This window comes from Carcharodon carcharias, chromosome 14 (genome assembly GCF_017639515.1).
Source record: "Carcharodon carcharias isolate sCarCar2 chromosome 14, sCarCar2.pri, whole genome shotgun sequence".
NCBI classification, from domain to species: Eukaryota; Metazoa; Chordata; class Chondrichthyes; order Lamniformes; family Lamnidae; genus Carcharodon; species Carcharodon carcharias.
This window is the reverse complement of record NC_054480.1, coordinates 53,344,369-53,364,227: the sequence shown is the minus strand read 5'-3', so window position 1 is coordinate 53,364,227 and position 19,859 is coordinate 53,344,369. Positions and strand designations below refer to the sequence as shown.

The 19,859-nt window shown below is 41.8% G+C and overlaps 1 protein-coding gene across 2 annotated transcripts in view; it reads left to right on the top strand.

Moving 5' to 3' along the window:
- zfp64 (zinc finger protein 64 homolog (mouse)) overlaps window positions 1–19,859 on the top strand; it is an 82,899-nt gene that overhangs the window by 2,678 nt on the left and 60,362 nt on the right. The window contains exon 2 of one of the 2 annotated variants that reach the window (XM_041203663.1): window positions 18,160–18,393. The exons of the other annotated variant lie outside the window; for it this stretch is intronic. Within the exon in view, the coding sequence (XP_041059597.1) occupies window positions 18,160–18,393 (234 nt within the window). The remainder of the gene's footprint in view (window positions 1–18,159; window positions 18,394–19,859) is intronic. 2 annotated transcript variants of the gene reach the window in all.

Below are 19,859 nucleotides of genomic sequence, written 5' to 3'. Positions count from 1 at the left end.
ATTGCAACATTGCTGGGGTCTGCAAGTGCTCTATTGAGATGGCTACCACTTTGACACTGGAAAGGATGGGCTTCAAGCTCTGTTCAAAGCCCATGCACAAGGTTGGTGCCAGAACCTTCCACGCTTGACAGTGACCACAGGTTCTCTGGAAGGCTGCCATTTCAACAAGCATTTGTGTATGCGTACCCATCAGTCTTTTGCTGTATGCTGTCACTTCAAAGTCTTCCTCCGAGTGCTGTGCAGTGGAACTCCTGTGTGGTTTCCCCCTCTGGCAAGCTGGCACCTGTGCTACCCTTGTCCCTTGCACTGGCTGCAGGCTGCTCCTGCCCAGTGTCTCACCACACGCAGAGCTCCCTAAGGCACCCTCTACTGTAGACAAAGTCAGAATCTGAGCTGGTGGCTGCGAATTTGAGAGTGAGCAATGGTGTTTCTTTTTCATCATATCTTTCAGCTCTTTCCCTTTCACCACTGCTGCACTGGGGTGGCAGTTCTTGGGTAGGTGGCAGTTCTTGGGTAGGTGGAAAGAAAAAGGCACAAGAGTGAAGGAGGTGGGGAGAGGAAACTAAGAGATGCATGCATAGACCATCTGCAGCTTGCAAATCAGAGGAGACTGTAGGGTGTGGAGGAATTAGGATATCAGGAGGAGGATTAGGTAAGAGCATACCATGCTTCAATACTTTCATCCTCCATATGTCATGGACTCAGTCATGGCTGCTCCGATGGTGATGACCACCATCTCCCTCATTGGGGTGAGGATATGCAGCCATCTGTCCTCCACTGGTTAAGTGCTTCTGTGTCGGCGGTTGTGCGCCATCTTGTCATGCAAGTAGAAGGGAACTGTTCACTGAGGATGATGTGCCAGTCATGGTTGAATAACTAACAGTGTGAAAACTGAGAGATGTAGGTGTGAAGCTTGTAGCAGGGCTATGTATGAGAGGATGTGGTGAAGCTATCAGTCATGTTTGTTCGAGATTATTGGTAGGTGAATAATGCATTGAGCAAAGTGTGAGGTCAGTGGTACTGTTAGTGAAATATGGCATTTGAAGATGCATCCTCTGACCTTGAGCATTCATCTGAGTTCATTAAACTTCTTGCAGCACTGCATTCAGGTACAGTGGGTTATACTCCTGGCACTGACTGATACCTAACTGCTGCCACCACCTTCACAGTGACTGTCCTATGGACCTCCTGATCCCCCCCATATAAGGCTTATATTTCACCCCTTTCCTTGGATTCACCTAGTTCTGTTGAAGGGTCATGAGGACGAAACGTCAACTCTTTTCTTCTCTGCCGATGCTGCCAGACCTGCTGAGTTTTTCCAGGTAATTCTGTTTTTGTTCAAGCCTGGATATTGTCCAGGTCTTGCTGCATTTGGACATAGGCTGCTTAAGTATCTGAAGAGTCGCGAATACTGCTGAACATTGTGCAATCATCAGCGAACATCACCGTTTCTGACCTTATGATGGAAGGAATGTCATTGATGAAGCAGCTGAAGGTGGCTGGGCTGAGGACACTATCCTGAGGAACTCCTGCAGTGATGTCCTGGAACTGAGATGATTGACCTCCAACAAAGACAACTGTCTTCCTTTGTGCTAGGTATGACTCCAACTTAGGGACTTTTCCCCCTGATTCCCATGACTCCAGTTTTGCTAGGGCTCCTTGATGCCACACTTTGGTCAAATGCTGCCTGGATGTCAATGGCAATCACTCTCATCTCACCTCTAGAACTTAGCTCTTTTGTCCATATTTGAAACAAGGCTGTAATGAGATCAGGAGCTGAATGGCCCTGGTGGGACCCAAACTGAGCATCAGTGAGCAGGTTATTGCTAAGCAAATGTCGCTTGAAAGCACTTCAATCACTTTACTGATGATGGACAGTAGACTAATGGGGCAGTAATTGGCTGGGTTGGATTCGTACTGCTTTTTGTGTGCAGGACATTGCTGGGCAGATGCCAGTGTTGTTGCTGTACTGGAACAGCTTGGCTAGAGGCATGGCAAATTCTGGCGCACAGGCCTTCAGTACTATTGCCGGAATATTGTCAGGGCCCATAGCCTTTGCATTACCCACTGCCTTCAGCTGTTTCTTGATATCATGTGGAGCGAATTGAATTGGCTGAAGACTGGCATCTGTGATGCTGGGGACTTCCAGAGGAGGCCGAGATGGATCATCCATTCGGCGCTTGTGCTAGCCTCTCGTGATTTTGCCCCTCCTGCTCAGGTGTGCAAGCAGTCAACAGCGCCCTTCGAGCTGACTGTTGTTGAATGGGCAACAAAGAAGCTTGCATACCACTTGTTTTGGAAGCAACACACACACGTTAGTCACACATCATGATCCCTGCACCCGTTTTCGGGCCTTGACCAATTTCACAACCTAAGAATTTAAGTTTTAAACAATCAGATGTCCATTTACTTTTGGCATTGACATGTCAACATTTCAGAAAGTTTTAGAAAAGTTTCTTGGAGGTTACATGAATTGTCAGATGACAATGTACTCATTCAGTGAAACAACAGGACTGCCTAGTGGACAGACAGGTGAGTAATTATCATGAGCTTACAAGTGAACAAACTAATCTCCTGCTTGCTCAGCGAGAAGCTGTACTGTTAATTGTGCTATTGCACCAACCGGGAGGTTCCAGGTTCTAATCTTATGGCCTATTTTGAGTTAGCTGATAATTTGGGTATTAGAATTGGCCTCAATGTCTTCAAACTTTAGATGGGGAACTTTAGCCTCATTTTTCCTCTTGCAAGAAAAAAAACAAGAAAGCCTTGCATTTATATAGTGCCTTTCATAACTTCAGGATAACCCATGCACTTTAAAATGATTTAAGTAATTTTGACGTGCAGTCGCTCGTTGTCATGTAGGAAATGTAGCAGGCAATTTGCACAAAACAAACTACCAAAAACAGTAATTAAATAAATGATCTGCTTTAATTGTTGGTTGAGGGGTAAATATTAGCTGGGACACTGCGCTTGGAATAGTGCTGTGGAAGCTTGTGCATCCACCTAAGGGGGCAGAAGGGGCCTTGGTTTCATCCAAAAATGATACTCCTGACAGTACAGCACTCCCTCTATGCCAAAACGAAATGTCAGTCTGGATTATGTGATCAAGTCTCTGGAACTTGAACCCATAACCTCTTGATCCAGCAGTGAGAGTGCTATCAGTGAGCCAAGGCTGATCACTATCCAATATCCTGTTGTAACATCTTTATGGTGTTTTGGAAAACTACAGTAGGATCACCACCCAAAGGTTTGTTCATTTGTTGCTGAATTTTGTGTTAGAGCCACGTGAATCAGTTTATGGAAAGCCTTGGCACACCATGTACTTTAAACTGAGACAATGAGAATCAGTTGTCTTATCGCAAGCCCATTAAGCCAGGGTAGCCTCTAATATTTTGAGAATAGCAGATGTGCAATTCAGGGGTGCATTCCTGAACATAAGATGCTTGGACTACTTATTGGATTGAACAGCACTGCTGTACCTAAGAGAATGTATGAAAAGCTTATAACACTTGCCCCCACCCCGAGAAAAATCGATCATTCTTCAAGTAATATCACCATATTATAAGTTTAGCCCTGACTGCAATACAAAAGTTGAGTTTAGTTTTAATTTCAACTGTTCAACCAGGGGCAGAATTTTCACCTCAGCGGGTGGGCACACGCCTGACCTGCTTGAGTGTGAAATGACGCGCGTTGACGTGGGGCGTGCGCCCCGACGTCAATGCGCAGTTGTGCGATAGTTTGGCCGGTGGCTGCGCACGGGAATCGGCAGCGTGCCTGCCGACAACTTAAAAGGCCTGTTAAGGCCATTAATGTATCAATTAAGTTAAATTTTTCGCTGCCCGTCCAACCTTATGGTTGGAAGGCAGGTGAAAAGACCAAGCGGCTTTTGTATTTTTTTTGGAATCCTCATCCACGGATGGGATGAGGTTTCCAACATCAAGTAAAAATAAAACTTTTAAAATTTCATTTATAACATGTGACAGTCACATGAGGGGACATGTTTTTTAACATTTTTCAAATCTTTATTTTTTATTTGAAAACACTTCATCTCCCTGAGGCAGCTCTGTGCCTCAGGGAGATTCTCAAGTGCGCGCATGCGCAAAGTTCGCACTCGCCCCACTTGCCCTCCTCCCCCTCCCCCAACATGGGATGTGAGCGTCGCTGGCCAGGCCAGCATTTCTTGCCCATCCCTAATTGCCCTTGAGAAGGTGGTAGTGGTGAGCTGCCTTCTTGAACTGCTGCAGTCCATGTGGTGTAGGTGTACCTACAGTGCTGTTAGGGAGGGAGTTCCAGGATTTTGATCCAGCGACAGTGAAGGAATAGTGACATACTTTCAAGTCAGGATGATGAGTGGCTTGGAGGGGAACTTACAGGTGGTGGTATTTCCATGTTTCTGCTGCCCTTGTCCTTCTAGATGGTAGCGGTTGTAGGTTTGGGAGGTGCTGTCTAAGGAGCCTTGGTGAGTATCTGCAGTGCATCTTGTAGATGCTACACACTGTAGCCACTGTGTCGGTGGTGGAGGGAATGAATGTTTGTGGATGGGGTGCCCATCAGGTGGGGTGCTTCGTCCTGAATGGTGTCAAGCTGCTTTAGTGTTGTTGGAGTTGCACTCATCCAGGCTGTTACGACTGGTCCAGGGCGAGGTCCCCCAAATTGTTAACTTCCCCAATGGGACCCCAATTTTGTTATGCTCCCAGGTGAGGAGGAATGAGCTGACTCCCTTTCTTTATTCAACGCCCTTGGTTGGTCACAACAAGCTTAATTTAAAAGGGATCCCTTCCCTCATGGATACCTTTTCCCGGTCCAAATGTATTTATGTTTTAGAGGGAGCCAACTTAACCAGGCTTTCTTGAGTCAAAGAAAGAGTAAGTTTATTAGTTATTGAAAACCTGAGAAAAAAATAATAAAAACGCACACACATACACACAGTTCAGAAGTGAGAAGTTGAGTCCAAAAATAAGTTAAAAAAGATATATGAATCATTCTTTGGCTTATCCGTCAGGAGTCGATGGTGAAACGTTGCAGCCATTAAGTTGGGTTATTCCTGTAGAGCTGACTTTGGCATTTGAGCAATTGGTTTGGAGACATTTGGTTCTGCAGGCTAGCTGACAGAACTGTCTTATTTCCTTTTTGACTTTGGCTTTGCCAACTTGCCTCTAGCAACAGAAAGAGAGACTTTTACCTGCAAGCTTCTGGGATGCCTAGTTGATGTTCTTCTGCTGTGACCCTCATAGCACACCAGAGCTAGAACACACAGATCAGGTTTGCAGCTGGATTTTAACCCCTTTTCTTGTGTATCCCTGGAAGGGAAAAACAATTTATTTTGCCCAGAACCTGCTTTCTTTCAAGTCAGATGATTTCCACATTCAGATATAACTCAACAGGCGATGGTTTCTGCTGAGGTGTGGCAATCAGTCTCCATTGTCTCCGCAACCACAGGAGATTAAAGTTCAGTATATTGCATTGCATCTCTTCCTTTCAAGTGTCTCTGTCTGAAGTAGGCCTTGACACCTTTTTGGTGCGATATTCCATCTTCTCTCTGGGTTAGTCGGTCAAGTATAATTCACATAGGAATTTTCCAGAAAGTGAATACATTCTCAGCCAGCTTTTGCTTGTATGTCTTTTTAAAAAAAACTTGTGTCTTTCTTGACAAGTTCAATATGCCCCTAAGTAAGTTTGGGGCTGTGATCCTCTCTTGGCAAGGCAAGTGGAGAGTATTCCATCACACTCCTGACTTGTGCTTTGCAGGTGGTGGACAGGCTTTGGGGAGTCAGGGGGTGAGTTACTCCCCACAGGATTCCTAGCTTCTGACCTGACTGTGTGTAGGAGAGGATAATTAAAGTTGTAATTCTCTTAATTAATGCTCTCTTTTTTGATGAGCAGTGGCATTAATTCCATGTTATTTAAGAAGGACCAATTTAAATGTGCTAGGATTCAAGTTATGCAATTAAATTGTAATGATTAGGTAGAGTTAAGCAAAATATTTATGTTAGCTACTTTTGCCCACATATCAACTTGGGACTAGAGATCTCAGTGGTTGCCTTCTGCTGATATACTCCTTTATTTTTGACATAAATCTGCCACCAAAACAATGATTTATGTATGTAAAGAAAGAGACTTATCACGAGTAATGGAAAGTAGCCTCAACTGCTAATGTAATTATTTTCTGCATGCATTAATGTCTTCCTGTCCAATGGAAAATATTTTTAGCAGTTCCCATATTGTATTTTTATCAACTAGCTGCCTGTTGTTTTAAATCTATAGCTCAATATGCTCCATAAATGCAAGTAGGTATAACTGGCAGATTAAATTCATTTCAGCTTAGTACAAAGTGTTGAACATTGGCAGAGATAGGGGGAGACATACTTACCCAGTAAATGATGTCAGAGTAATTGGTCAAAGTTGCCCCACAAATGGAGGGTTCAAGTGGGTTGTAGGAGGTAACAGAGGGAGAGAGGAAGGGTGAGGGCATGAAAGGATTTAATCATGAGAAGTTTAAGAAAACCAGTAGAGCTTGCTTTTAAAGATTAAATAACAACAAAAAATGCTGGAAATGGCCAGCAGCATCTCTGTGCAGAGAGAAACAGAATTAAAAGGCAGAATTTTGCCCTCATTGGGTGGGCATAGCGGGCAGAACCCCAGGAGTGGTCGCGAAGCTGACTGCTGCCTGCGACCAGGCCTTGACATCGATTTCACGCTGGCTGACCAATTAACAGCCAGCCAGCCTGAAATGCGTGCTACAGCTCTTAGTGCTGCCAGGGTGGGGGGTGGGAGGGGCGCAAACATGGAAGTGTGCACATGTGCGGGTGTGCATGCAGTAAAAGCTCCCTGCAGCACAGAGCTGTCTCGGGGAGCTGAATGTTTTAACAATAAAAACAAACATATTAAAAATAATGAAAACATGTCCCCGCTCATGTTTAATCAATGGTCGAAACCTCATCTCACCTGTGGATGAGGTTTTGCCAAAAATGCAAAAGCCGCTTGGCCTTTTCACCGAACGGTTGGATGGACAGCGAAAAATTCAAGTAAGTTGGGTCTTAAGGGCCTTAATAGGCTGCTTAATTAATGGCGGCCGTGGCTCCGACTCCCGTGTGCACCTGCCGACTGAAATATTGCGCGTGTGTGCAATGACATCAGGATGCGTCATTTTACTTGTTCATGAGAGCTCGTTGGGCGGGTGTGTGCCCGATGAGTGAAAAATTCTGGCCAAAGTTTCAGTCTGATGATCTTTAATCGTCGACCTGAAAACTTAACTGTTTTTATTTGTAGATGATGCCTGATCTGCTGAGCATTTTCTGTTTTATTGCTGATTTCTAGCATCCGCAATGTTTTGTATTTTAAGGCTGCCACGCTGAAGCTGTGTACTGCTCTGATCAGGCAATAATTTGAGTACTGTGTTCAAGCCTGGTCATCTAAACACAAGTGAAAAACCCATGGTCTGGAAGTGGTGCAGAGATGGGCCATTAGGCTGATTTGATTCTTCATATCCAAGTACTGAATGGTGAGGAAAAATTAGAAAATTACAAACTCAAAGGGCCAAATTTTCATGCTTCTGTCTGTGGAGCTTGTGACATCTAAAAACACCGAGGGAGACACAATACCAGGATTCCTGCCCCCATTTCCATCTTGTGGGAATTTTATGGTCCCAGGATAAACAAGTCCACACATAGTGATCCCGGCCTTGCCTACTCCATTGCAAGATGGGCATTTTAGACCACCCACTACATCCATGGAGTCAGACCTGTTTCTTTAGGATACATAGTTCATGGCATTTCAGAATCATGAACCATGGGGGAAGTCTGTTGTGGAGTTGGGAACCTTTTGACAGTTAAGTTTAAAAGGTTTTGCCAACTTAATTATTTGCTGTGTGTTAAATTAATTATGTTTTTAATGCAATGTTTGATCATAAGCCTCTACCCTTAAAAGGTAAATGACCATTAAATTGATCAACATTGTGTAAGTGTTCACATGCATTAGAGTACTTAATCTAATGGATAAAGTCCTCTTCCGCATTCAGCATTATGGAGAATCTGACTTTAGTGTCATCTGGATGCTATGCTTTCATCTTCAGATTGATTTACAATCCAGAGAACCTTTGAAGCAGTCTTCCAGTACCCAACATGGGCAGAACTCATGAGCCCTATAATAACACTAGGTAGTCTTTGAAATGCTCATGAAACTGTCAAAATAAACATCCATTCAAACTACCCTTAGAAAAAATGGCATAATCCTATTAAATACTCATAAAACTATCAAAATAAACAGGTATTAAAAAAAAACACTTCAGAAAAGCAACAGCATCGGGATATTGCCTGAGTTGCAATTCTGCCTCACGTATGAAAAAGGGGCAAGTGAGAGGGAATGTTTTAGAAGTAAATAAGATACTAAGTGAGATTGAAAAGGTGAACCTGAAAATTGTTTTAAGTTGCAGAAAAAGGGGACATGGGTACAAACTGACAAAAAGCAAGTTTATTGTTCAAGTGAAGAAGTCACTCCTTCACAAAACTAAGCTATTAATACCTTGAGTGGTTAATTGGATTGGATTGTGGAGTTAAAAACACTGGAATAATTTGAGAGACATTTTGGTACAATGGGACAACAGGAGGCTTAGATGGAAAGTTGAATGAGCTGTGTCAAATAACCACTCAATTGCACAGAGGGTGTTGTATGCAAGCACTTGCGTCATCATGCCTTTGTCTTCCAAAAGACTTTGTACAGATTGGACCAATATGGCCCGTTCTCAGTATATTATCTTGTGAAGCAGCTAAATCTATCTGTATGTGCCACCCAGCCAATAGCTTCATCTTCAACAGAACAATTAAAATTAAAAATGTATTAAATCACTGTTAAAAGAAACAGCAAATTCATCAAGACTATACGAGTCCCTGGGGTAAAATTTCAATTTGCTGCCTGTGCATAAAATTGGCATTGCAGATTAGCCACTCGTTCTGTCTCCTGCCTGATTTTCATTTAAATCTCTGTGCTCAGGCAGCAAATTGAAAACCTACCCCAGAGATTCCTATTGTCTTGATGTATCCACAGTTCGCACTGCCAATTATTTTATAGATGTGTAATTTTATGTTCTTTTGAAGATTAATTTATTTGTCAGATCAAGATTTTCTTATGTTTATAGGGTGATTTTTCTGGGACTTGTGTTATAAATGCTGATTAAGCTACTATGCATTCTTTGAAAAAGATGGGTTAAAGTCCTATTATAAAATATAACTCATGCTTTCAGCACTCGTCATCCTTCAGTCACATATGCGCACTTCTGGTCTTGCATCTTGAGATAAAAGCAATTACATGCTTGGAACTAAATTCATGCCAGTCCCTTGTCCTGCTGCATGAGTTTTCATGTCTCATAAGGTCTATATTCAGTGCAATATCTGAGCTGTTAATTGTTTTAAAAGTGCTTGTCTACTTTTGTTGGTTGTCTGATTTGGGATATATAAAGATGAAATATTAGGCTGAGGTCCCATATGCTGTGCTGGGGTTGGTTTAGGTGTATATTAAGGACCTTGTAAAGCAAAACAATATATACTCTTGATGATCTTTCCCTAAATTCCTCCCTTAACCAATATCACCAAAAAATAGGTTACTTATAACTGTTCGTGGAACTTTTGGCATAGGGTTATTTAAAGTGAGTTTAAGAGAAGTAATTTTTGTGTGAAATGTTTTATGATGCAGCACTTTGATATGAAAACTATTGTATAGCTTCAGAACCTTTTCCTTTTTCCCTTTGCACATCCACACAACTGAACTTTAAATCCAGAAAAAAGATGCCAGCCCACTAACTCTTGAAAAGCACACTAACAACCATCCCATGTTACATGGAGATGCCCCTAAGGAAGATTAATGGCTCCCTCTGCAGTTAGAATAGGTACTTGCATAATAATAATAGTGTGGAACCAGTGAAAAACTCAAGAGAAGTTAGTTAAGATACAAGGTGCCACAGCTTGGCCTAAATAGCCAAGTGGTTATGGTACTGGGTTTGTAACCCCCAAGATCAAGAGTTCAAATCTCACAATGGCAAACTATGAAACAATAATCAAGAGTTCAAATCTCACAATGGCAAACTATGAAACAATGTAACTTCATCTGAAACAGATGGAAACGTGTTTGTACTCAAAAGAGTTACAAGGTGCCACATGTGGTGTAGAGTGGAGTCCATTTCACATTTACTGTGATAGCTAAGTGACAGTTATTTTCATTTATTTTTATTATTTTATACCTCCACTTGTAGCATGGCCATAATTAAAAGTGCTTATAGAAGGAAAAAAGTATGGGCAGTATCAAAATTTTTTTTAAAGAAAGTTCTTCCCTCCATTCCTGAAAGCAGTGACTTTATTGGATATGGCTCCACTGTGGCTGCCAGCCTTTCAGTACCTTGTCCAAATTATCATGTCTGTACCAAACAGTGAACATCAGAGTATTTGACTGGGCAGCTGAACATTATTTTGTTTTTTCTCAAAGCCCGGAAACCCAGAAGGATTCGCTAGCTAGTGATAGTGACTGGGAACCTGGTTAATTTCTCCCATCCTAAGATAAGTAGTCCAGATTGACAGAGCCCACATAGTTGAGTCAGGAAGGGCTTAGAATCAAACATAAGACCTCTGGTTTGTTTGGTTTAGTGCACAAGAAGTTTTGTGTGCATATTTATTGTGGAACATTAGAATTATCTTCCTTCTGTATTATTGTTACATAAACTGCACAACAGATGGCACACATTGTGAAGAACAACAATGAAGATTGATCATTCCCATATTTTCTGAGAATATGTTTGAGAATTATGATGAGAATATTACAACTTTTTATTTTCAAACATAATTTTACAATTAACTCTTACATGGGTATCTAAACTGTGGCATACGGATTAAAAGCCTCCCTGAACCAAGACAATCTAAGCCCAGATATTACATCCTTTTTTCTTTCATGGGATGTAAGTGTTGCTGGCATGGCCAGCATTTGTTGCCATCCACAATTGGCGTTTTACTGAGTGTAGGCCATTTCAGAGGGCAGTTAAGTGTCAATCACATTACTGCGGTTCTGGAGTCACATGTAGGCCAGATCAGGTAAGGATGGCAGATTTCCTTCCCTAAAGGACATTAGTGAATCAGGTGGGTTTTTATGACAATCAATAATGGTTTCATGGTCATCGTTACTGAGAATGCTTTTTAATTCTAGATTTCTTAATTGAATTTAAATTCCACCAGTTGCCGTCGTGGGATTTGAACCCATGCCCCCAGAGGATTAGCCTGGGACTCTGGATTACTAGTCCAGTAACATTATTACTACTACACCATCTTCCCCAAATCCTATTGTGATATATGCATCATATTTAAGTATGCAGTACTTGAATTTTGGGGAGGAGGAGGTTTGGAAAGGCTTTTATCTAGAGCTAATGTCTCACTGATGGATAAGTCATAACTTGGAGCACTAAGGTCTGACAATTTATTAGGAGACCTATTAGAGAGACCATCTAACAAACTTACTTGGATCCATTCAGGGAGATAGAGTAGTGTTAACAGTTGAAATTCTGTGTGTACAATGTATTTGGAACTCAGCAAAACTCCTGATATTGAAACACCTGAGCAATTAGCTGACAGTAGAAAGGCATGAACAGAAGGCATGCTTCTGAGGTAGATTGATAATTGGCCGAACAGGAGAAAATTAAATGATGACATATGTGAAGCTGCATTGATATTGTAAGGTTACACAAGCAGGGTGCCATGGGGTTCAGTAGATTGTTGCTTACAGTTGACATTAATGTTTCCGAGATGATAACAATGGCTGCACTCCAAGAAAATACTTCATTGGCTGTAAAGCACTTCGGAATATTTTGTGAAAGGTGCTATGAAAATGCAAGTTTTTAAGTAAAAGGTGTAGCTATGGGTACCCGCATGGGCTCCAGCTATGCCTGTCTCTTTATGGGGTATGTGGAACATTCCTTGTTCCAGTCTTACTCCAGCCCCCTCCCACAACTCTTTCTCCGGTACATTGATGATTACTTCAGTGCTGCTTCATGCTCTCGTCCGGACCTGGAAAAATTTATTAATTTTGCTTCCAATTTCCACCCCTCCATCATTTTCACGTGGTCCATCTCTGACACTTCCCTTACCTTCCTTGACCTCTCTGTCTCAATTTCTGGTGATAGACTGTCCACCAATATCCATTACAAGACTACCGACTCCCACAGCTACCTCGACTACAGCTCCTCACATCCCGCTTCCTGTAAGGACTCCATCCCATTCTCTCAGTTCCTTCGCCTCCGTTGCATCTGTTCTGATGATGCCACTTTCAAAAACAGTTCCTCTGACATGTCCTCCTTTTTCCTTAACCGAGGTTTTCCACCCACGGTAGTTGACAGGGCCCTCAACCGTGTCCAGCCCATCTCCCGCGCATCTGCCCTCACGCCTTCTTCTCCCTCCAGAAACATGATAGGGTCCCCACTTGTCCTCACTTATCACCCCACCAGCCTTCGCATTCAAAGGATTATCCCCTGCCATTTCCGCCAATTCCAGCATGATGCCACCACCAAACCCATCTTCCCTTCACCCCCCCCGGCCGCATTCTGTAGGGATCGTTCCCTCCGTGACACCCTGGTCCACTCCTCTATCACCCCCTACACCTCAACCCCCTCCCACGGCACCTTCCCACGCAACCGCAGAAGATGCAACACCTGCCCCTTCACTTCCCCTCTCCTCACCGTCCAAGGGCCCAAACACTCATTTCAAGTGAAGCAGCATTTCACTTGCACTTCTCTCAACTTAGTCTCCTGCACTCGTCGCTCCCAATGTGGTTTCCTCTACATTGGAGTGACCAAACGCAGACTGGGTAACCGCTTTGTAGAACACCTTCGGTCTGTCCGCAAGCATTACCCAGACCTCCCTGTCGCTTGCCATTTCAACACTCCACCCTGCTCTCATGCCCACAAGTCTGACCTTGGCTTGCGCATTGTTCCAGTAAAGCTCAACGCAAACTGGAGGAACAGCACCTCATCTTCCGACTAGGCATTTTACAGCCTGCCGGATTGAATATTGAGTTCAACAATTTTAGATCATGAACACTCTCCTCCATCCCCACCCCTTTCTGATTTTCCCCCTCCTTTTTGTTTTTTCCAATAATTTATATAAATTTTTCTTTTCCCACCTATTTCCATTATTTTTAAATGTGTTTCCATCCATTGTTTTATCTCTACCATTTAGCCTTTTTCGATTCCTTCACCCCACTCCATCCCCACTAAGGCTATCTGTACCTTGCTCGTCCTGCTTTCTACCCTTAATTAGCACATTCCTTTAGATAATGTCACCACCTTCAACACCTCTTTGTCCTTTTGTCTGTGACATCTTTTGGTTATCTCCACCTATCACTGGCCCTCTATCCAGCTCTTCTTGTCCCAACACCCCGGCCCCCCCCTTAAACCAGCTTATATTTCACCCCTTTTCTATTTTTCCTTAGTTCTGTTGAAGAGTCATGCGGACTCGAAACGTTAACTGTGCTCCTCTCCACAGATGCTGCCTGACCTGCTGAGTTTTTCCAGGTATTTTTGTTTTTATTTTTAAATTTTAAGTTGTGGACAGAAAGTAAATTCCTGAGTTTCTGCTTTGAGTTGAGGGGGAAAGAGTGTTTTTAAAAATGTTACATTGGGTAGAAATTCGTTCTGTTCGATAACATACAAAGGACTGTATTGCTTGGGCCACCTGCCAAACTGAAGTCAATGGGAAATATAACAGGCAGCCTATGCGATGCCATCAGTTTTGCATTGCTACCCAGTACAATTTGCCACATCATGTTCTCTGTCCTTCTCATTTCTCACCTTTTGAAGCAATTTTTTTTACCTTATCCACTGTCACAATTGGAGATGTAGAACGAAAAAATATTGATTAATTGCCACTTTGCTACCATGGCAAATGTAATCCACTCTGTAGCAAATCTTATATTTGAACTCACTGCTCCATCTATGGGTTTTTCACTGATGCCACATTAATACAGTACTCCAAGTTACGTGCATAAGTACCTGTTCTAACATCCAGAAATAGTCTTTAGTGTTCCCCAGATATCTCCATCATGTCACCTACAGAGTTTTATATCTGCCATTAAATTGGGGGTGTTTCAACAATGAGGACAAAATAAGGCATATAGAAATGGACCTGGAAGGTGGACAGATATCTGGGAAATAGCATTTTATGTGGACAAATGAAAGATAATGAGACTAAAAAAGAGAAATAAACATTGGGAATATAAATTAAATAGCTTTAATCTACAGGTTGTAGGTGGAGGAGAGGGATATGAAGGTTTGGTTGGATGCTCAAAGAAACCAAAAGCTCAGTTTAAAAAAAAAAGCAGACTACAACTTGGGAGGAATTGAGTGCAAATCCCAGAAAGTAATAACAAATTCATACAAGACAATGCCCTGGCCACACCTTGAGTACTGCACGCACTTCTGATTGCCTTAACAAAATCTAGACGTTGGAGGTGGTGCAGAATATGTATACTATTTACATATTGTTAACTGAATGCTAGATGGTCTCCAGATGTTGCAAGAATATGCCATGGTCTGTCTTGTATTGCTTTTGTTTTTTTAATGGAATATTCTGGAGGGTTTGGAAATATAATCAGCTAGCTGTCACCACAACAGTTTGAGCATTTATTCTGATGTCACGCAGAAAAAGCAACCAAACTGTTGCCTAGCGTAGGGTGGTCTGAGCTATGAGGAGAGATTGAATACTCAGGATTTGTTTACTGTGAAGATGAGTAGGCACAGGGAGATGTTATTTTATTGTATTCAAATGTTCACTACCCTTATGGGAATATATAAATTGAATCCCAATATGATGCTTCTTGAGGTATAGAGACACAGACTTAGGCTGGAAAGCAAGTTGTACAGAAAACTGAGATTGAATTACTTTATACCAAATCTGAGTAAACACTTAAATTGGTGAATATATGAAATGGACTGGGTATGGAGCGAGTTAGTGTGGAAGCGTTACAGGGAGAACTGGATAAATATTTGAAGAAGCTGGCGCTAAAGAAATATTTGTTCTTGACACAAGCCAGATGGATTGCAGTTTATTCTGGTCCTGTGCTTTCAATATTCCTGTGTAAATTGAGATATTTGCAAATTAATGGGATTATTGATTTAATTTTTTTTGTGGACTCAAATTTCTGTGGTGCCTTTTTTTGTGACTCAATGAGAAAAAAAACTTGGGCACTATGTTCTCAGCTTTCAGAGGCTTATTTGATTGGATGAAGATCCAGGAGTTAAAGCTTGAGTATTCCCAAGGCAGAGGGAAGTAGGAAATGATGAATACTCTTATATCTTTATGTGAAAGTGAAAGCTGAGTGAAATATGCATACACTTGAGGGCTTGCTTATTAACAGATGGAATTAAAACTGGTGCTTTTTTATGTGCAATGTAACTCCTTGATGCAAGAATTTCACCAGTATCTCTCAGAATGTTGGTCACACTGAGTTAGAGGATATGCTGTTTCATAACACTGGGGTTGTTGTAAAAAAAATTTAGCGAAAAGTGTTACAAGAAGCTAGCCTGATTATCAAAGGAAGCACATGTCATACATAAGATTTTTTAATACAGTCACAGTTTTAATCCTAAGAATTTAATTTAATTGTCACAAATAGATTTTCAATGTTTTCCTGGTTCAAGGTTGAGTAAATTTGTTGGGTTAAAGTGTTGAACCAGCTACAGCTCTAATTTTAATTTCCACATGTGCCATACAAAAGTTTAATACATAAGATAGGTTCATGAGGTTGGGGGGAATATATCAGCATGGATAGAGAATTGGTTAACAGACAGGAAGCAAACAGTATGCATAATGGGGCATTTTCAAGTTGGCAGGTGAGAACTAGTGGAGTGCTGCAAGGATTATTGCTGGGGTCTCGGATACTTACAATCTATATTAATGACTTAGCTGAAAAGACAGAGAATAATGTATCTATGTTTACTGATGATACAAAGTTAACTGAGAATGCAATCTGTGAGGACGTAAGGATGCTGCAAAGAGATATAGATAGGTTAAGGAGTGGGTAACAAAGTGACAGAAGATCATATTGGAACAGGCTCTACGGGCCATATGGTGTACTCATGTTCCTTTTTCTTATGTTCTTATAATTTTCAAGGATAATGCCAGAGCTCGGAGAACATACTCATCAAGAAAGGTTCAGCCGGATGGGACTCTTTTCTTTGGAAAAGCCAAGGCAGAGGGGTGACCTGATAGATGTCTTTGGGATTATGAAAGGGTTTGACAATAAATCTAATAGGGAATTCAGGAAAAGCTGCTTTACCCAGAGTAGTTAAAGTGTGGAACTCACTACAGGGAAAAGTTAAAGCGAATAGTGTGGATGCATTTAATGGGAAGCTAGGTAAGCAGATGAGAGGAAAAAGGAATAAAAGGATATGTTAATAGGGTCAGATGAAGAGTGGTGGGAGTAGGATTCTGTGGATCACGAATGACCTGTTTCTGTGCTATAAGCTATATGTGGTCAATTTTAACCCCCAAAGAATGGGTGGGTGGTGTCAGATGAAATGCTAAATTTATAAGATCTCAACCCCCTGCCCACCTCCGCTTCTATTAAATCTGGAAAAGGGGCAGGTAGCCAACCTGGGGTATAATTTAACTATTTTAATAAGGCTGACAGCCTCAGGTTTAATCTGTTTTACAGATTAAATCTGTTTTACAAATTTTACAGATTTAATCTGGCTGACCAGGTTTTTCGGCTTCTGGAAACTCAGGAGCTCATGGGAAGTGAAGACAGCTTTGGGGAGAAGGTTAACGGCCCTTTACAACACTGCCTGTGGGCCAGGAGGACAGAAGAGCTCCCCCTTGCTTAGGGGATCTGACCTCCCTGCCTCCTCCAAATTCACACTAGCAGCTGCAAGTTCCTTACCTGCGGCGGTGGCCTACTCTGGAGTGTGTTCCCTGCTTGACTCGAAGCCAAACCTGTCAATTAGGCTGATTCTGGCTGGAGATCCTGTTTGTATGCTGTGGAGTTAAAACTTCATAGCATGTGGGGAAATGCAGCCTGACCAATATTCCATCCCTCAGCTCACCAAACCCATCCCTGTCAATATTGGGACCCAAATAGTTCTATGGAGTGAAATGTAACCTAGCTCTCTAATATGTGCAAGTTGCAGTTCTAAATAATACAGCGGACTTATTGGGTAGTGTATTCCCTTGGAACATCCTGTGATATGTTTGCATCGGTAAGCCAGAGGTTATATCTATTTGACATTAATAAGTTAGCATAATCTTTGTAAATTGCTAGAAACATCATTTTATCAAGTGTAAGTGGACATATACAACACCATGCTTGCTGATGCATCAAAATAATCATGGAAGTAACTAAAAAAGTATATTTTGAAAATTTCTTTCAAAAGTTGATGACTAAACTTACCCAATTTACAAAGTAAATGTACTGTTTGATTGCACACAGCTATACAGAGAATGAAGATTCTAGGGTTAATTCTTGGTGTGTACTGATGGAGCTGGAAAGTCCAAAGTCAGTGTCTGGAATTCCCTTTCTAAACTTTTCTGCCTTCTGCTCTTCCTTTTAAGACCTTCATTTAACTCCAGTTTTTTGACCAAGCTTTTGGCTAGCCGTCTTGATAGCTCCTTCTTTGGCTGAATGTCCATTTTTTTTTCCTTGAGACATCTCTTATATTAAAGCACTATATAAATGCAAGTTATTGTTAATCTCAAACAGTTTGGCAATATGAGGACCATAGTTAATCTCAGCAACCTTATGCTAAAGATGGTAAAAGTCACTGAGTTGCAGTGTCTCTTAATCCCATTAGGAAGCATGTGTGTCTAGATGTTGATTGAGAACAGGATTAATCTTGGCTGTGTTGCACTGAGTGATTAAATAGTCTGTGAGCCGTCACTGTGGAGGGATATCACAAGAAGTGTTGACGCCTCAGAGAGAAAAGGGTTGTCAAGCCTGTTCATTTCATAAATTCTATATTATACATTGTATTGTGTACTGAATTAAAGAATTCTCTGAGGAAACGTTCTGCACAAACACTTCCAGTCTTCAAGATTGCTGCTTCCCAGATTTCTACCAGGCATAGAGGAAAGCAGCTTTATAAAAGAGGAGAGAAAAATTGTCCTTTGTAATGCTGTGCTCTAAATTCTTTTTGTGTAGTTTCTCCAGGGGCCACCGTGTTGGTAGAAGTAAGTGCAGATATCCACATCTGCGGTATCTGCAAACAACAGTACAACACTCTAGATACTTTTGTAGCTCACAAGCAAAATGGCTGCCACCTTGGGACAACTGCAGGCACCAGTTCCGTTCAGTTTGTGGCAGAGGCAACAACACCGGCGACCCAGACGCAGACTGCTACAAGTATGATCACTGCACAGACACAGACTATCTCAGGTATGGGGGGAGACTGGCGGACCTTTTTAGTGCATTTATTTGACTTATTAGAAGAAAAGTGATAGCCTGGTGATTGTTACTAAAACAATATTATCAGTGTGTTTGAAGTACAATCACTGCTGTAGGCTGAACTGTTATTACATAACTGTGTGAATCTAAGAAGGAAATTAGTTAAACTAATAAAGGTCAGTTTTCCATGTAAATTAAAATAAAGGGGCAAGGTTAATACAGTATCTAGATTTTCTTAATTGCATAATCAACCTGAAAAATTACTTTGTTACTTGATCTGCCACATTTGGGGGATGAAATTAACTTCTGAAAGGGAGGTTATTGGAAAGGAAAAATAGATTTTGAAACCCAAGATTTTCCACATAATATCTAGAATCACATCTTAAAATATCTCAGCCTTGGAATAAGAATTCTGGTTTTATGGTTTATATTGGTGTTTTCATTTTATGATTATACATAAAGTATAAAACAGTTAATATTTGTTGCCTTAAATTACTGCTTAAAGTGACAAGGAGGTGCAGCTCCAGTGGCAGGCAAGAAGGCTAGCACAGCTTCATGCTTTTGCAGCAGTGATAGATTGAGTGCAATCTGCAAGTATTTTGATGTGGCTCTGGTTACCTGGAATGAGCTGACAGGAAGAAGCTACGTGTTATATACTCTAAATCAAGTTCCTGTTACACAACAGATGTAGAACAATGGAGCTCTGGCTGTGAGTTTCAAAACAGTAACTAATTTAAATACTTTGAGGTCCTAAACTGCAATATCAAGGAACGCCCTGAGACTACATTACGACAGTAAACTCACTGGAAGTAATTTGTTATTCTCTGTATTTTACTTTTGTTATCCTAATTGAGAGAATCACACAGAATCACAGTGCAGAAGAGGCCCTTCAGCCCATCGAGTCTGCACCGACAAGTGAGAAACAATTGACCTACCTACCAAATCCCATTTACCAGCACTTGGCCCATAGCCTTGAATGTTATGACATGCCAAGTGCTCATCCAGGTACTTTTTAAAGGATGTGAGGCAACCCGCCTCCACCACCCTCCCAGGCAATGCATTCCAGACCGTCACCACCCTCTGGGTAAAAAAGTTTTTCCTCACAACCCCCCAAACCTCCTGCCCCTCACCTTGAACTTATGTGAACTTGTGACTGCCCTTCAACTAAGGGGAACAGCTGCTCCCTATCCACCCTGTCCATGCCCCTCAGTACACCTCAATCAGGTCACCCCTCAGTCTTCTCTGCTCCAAAGCAAACAACCCAAGTCTATCCAACTTCTCTTCATAACTTAAATGTTTCATCCCAGGCAACATCCTAGTGAATCTCCTCTGCACCCCCTCCAGTGCAATCACATCCTTCCTATAATGTGGTGACCAGAACTGCACACGGTACTCCAGCTGTGGCCTCACCAAGGTTCTATACAACTCCAACATGACCTCCCTACTTTTGTAATCTA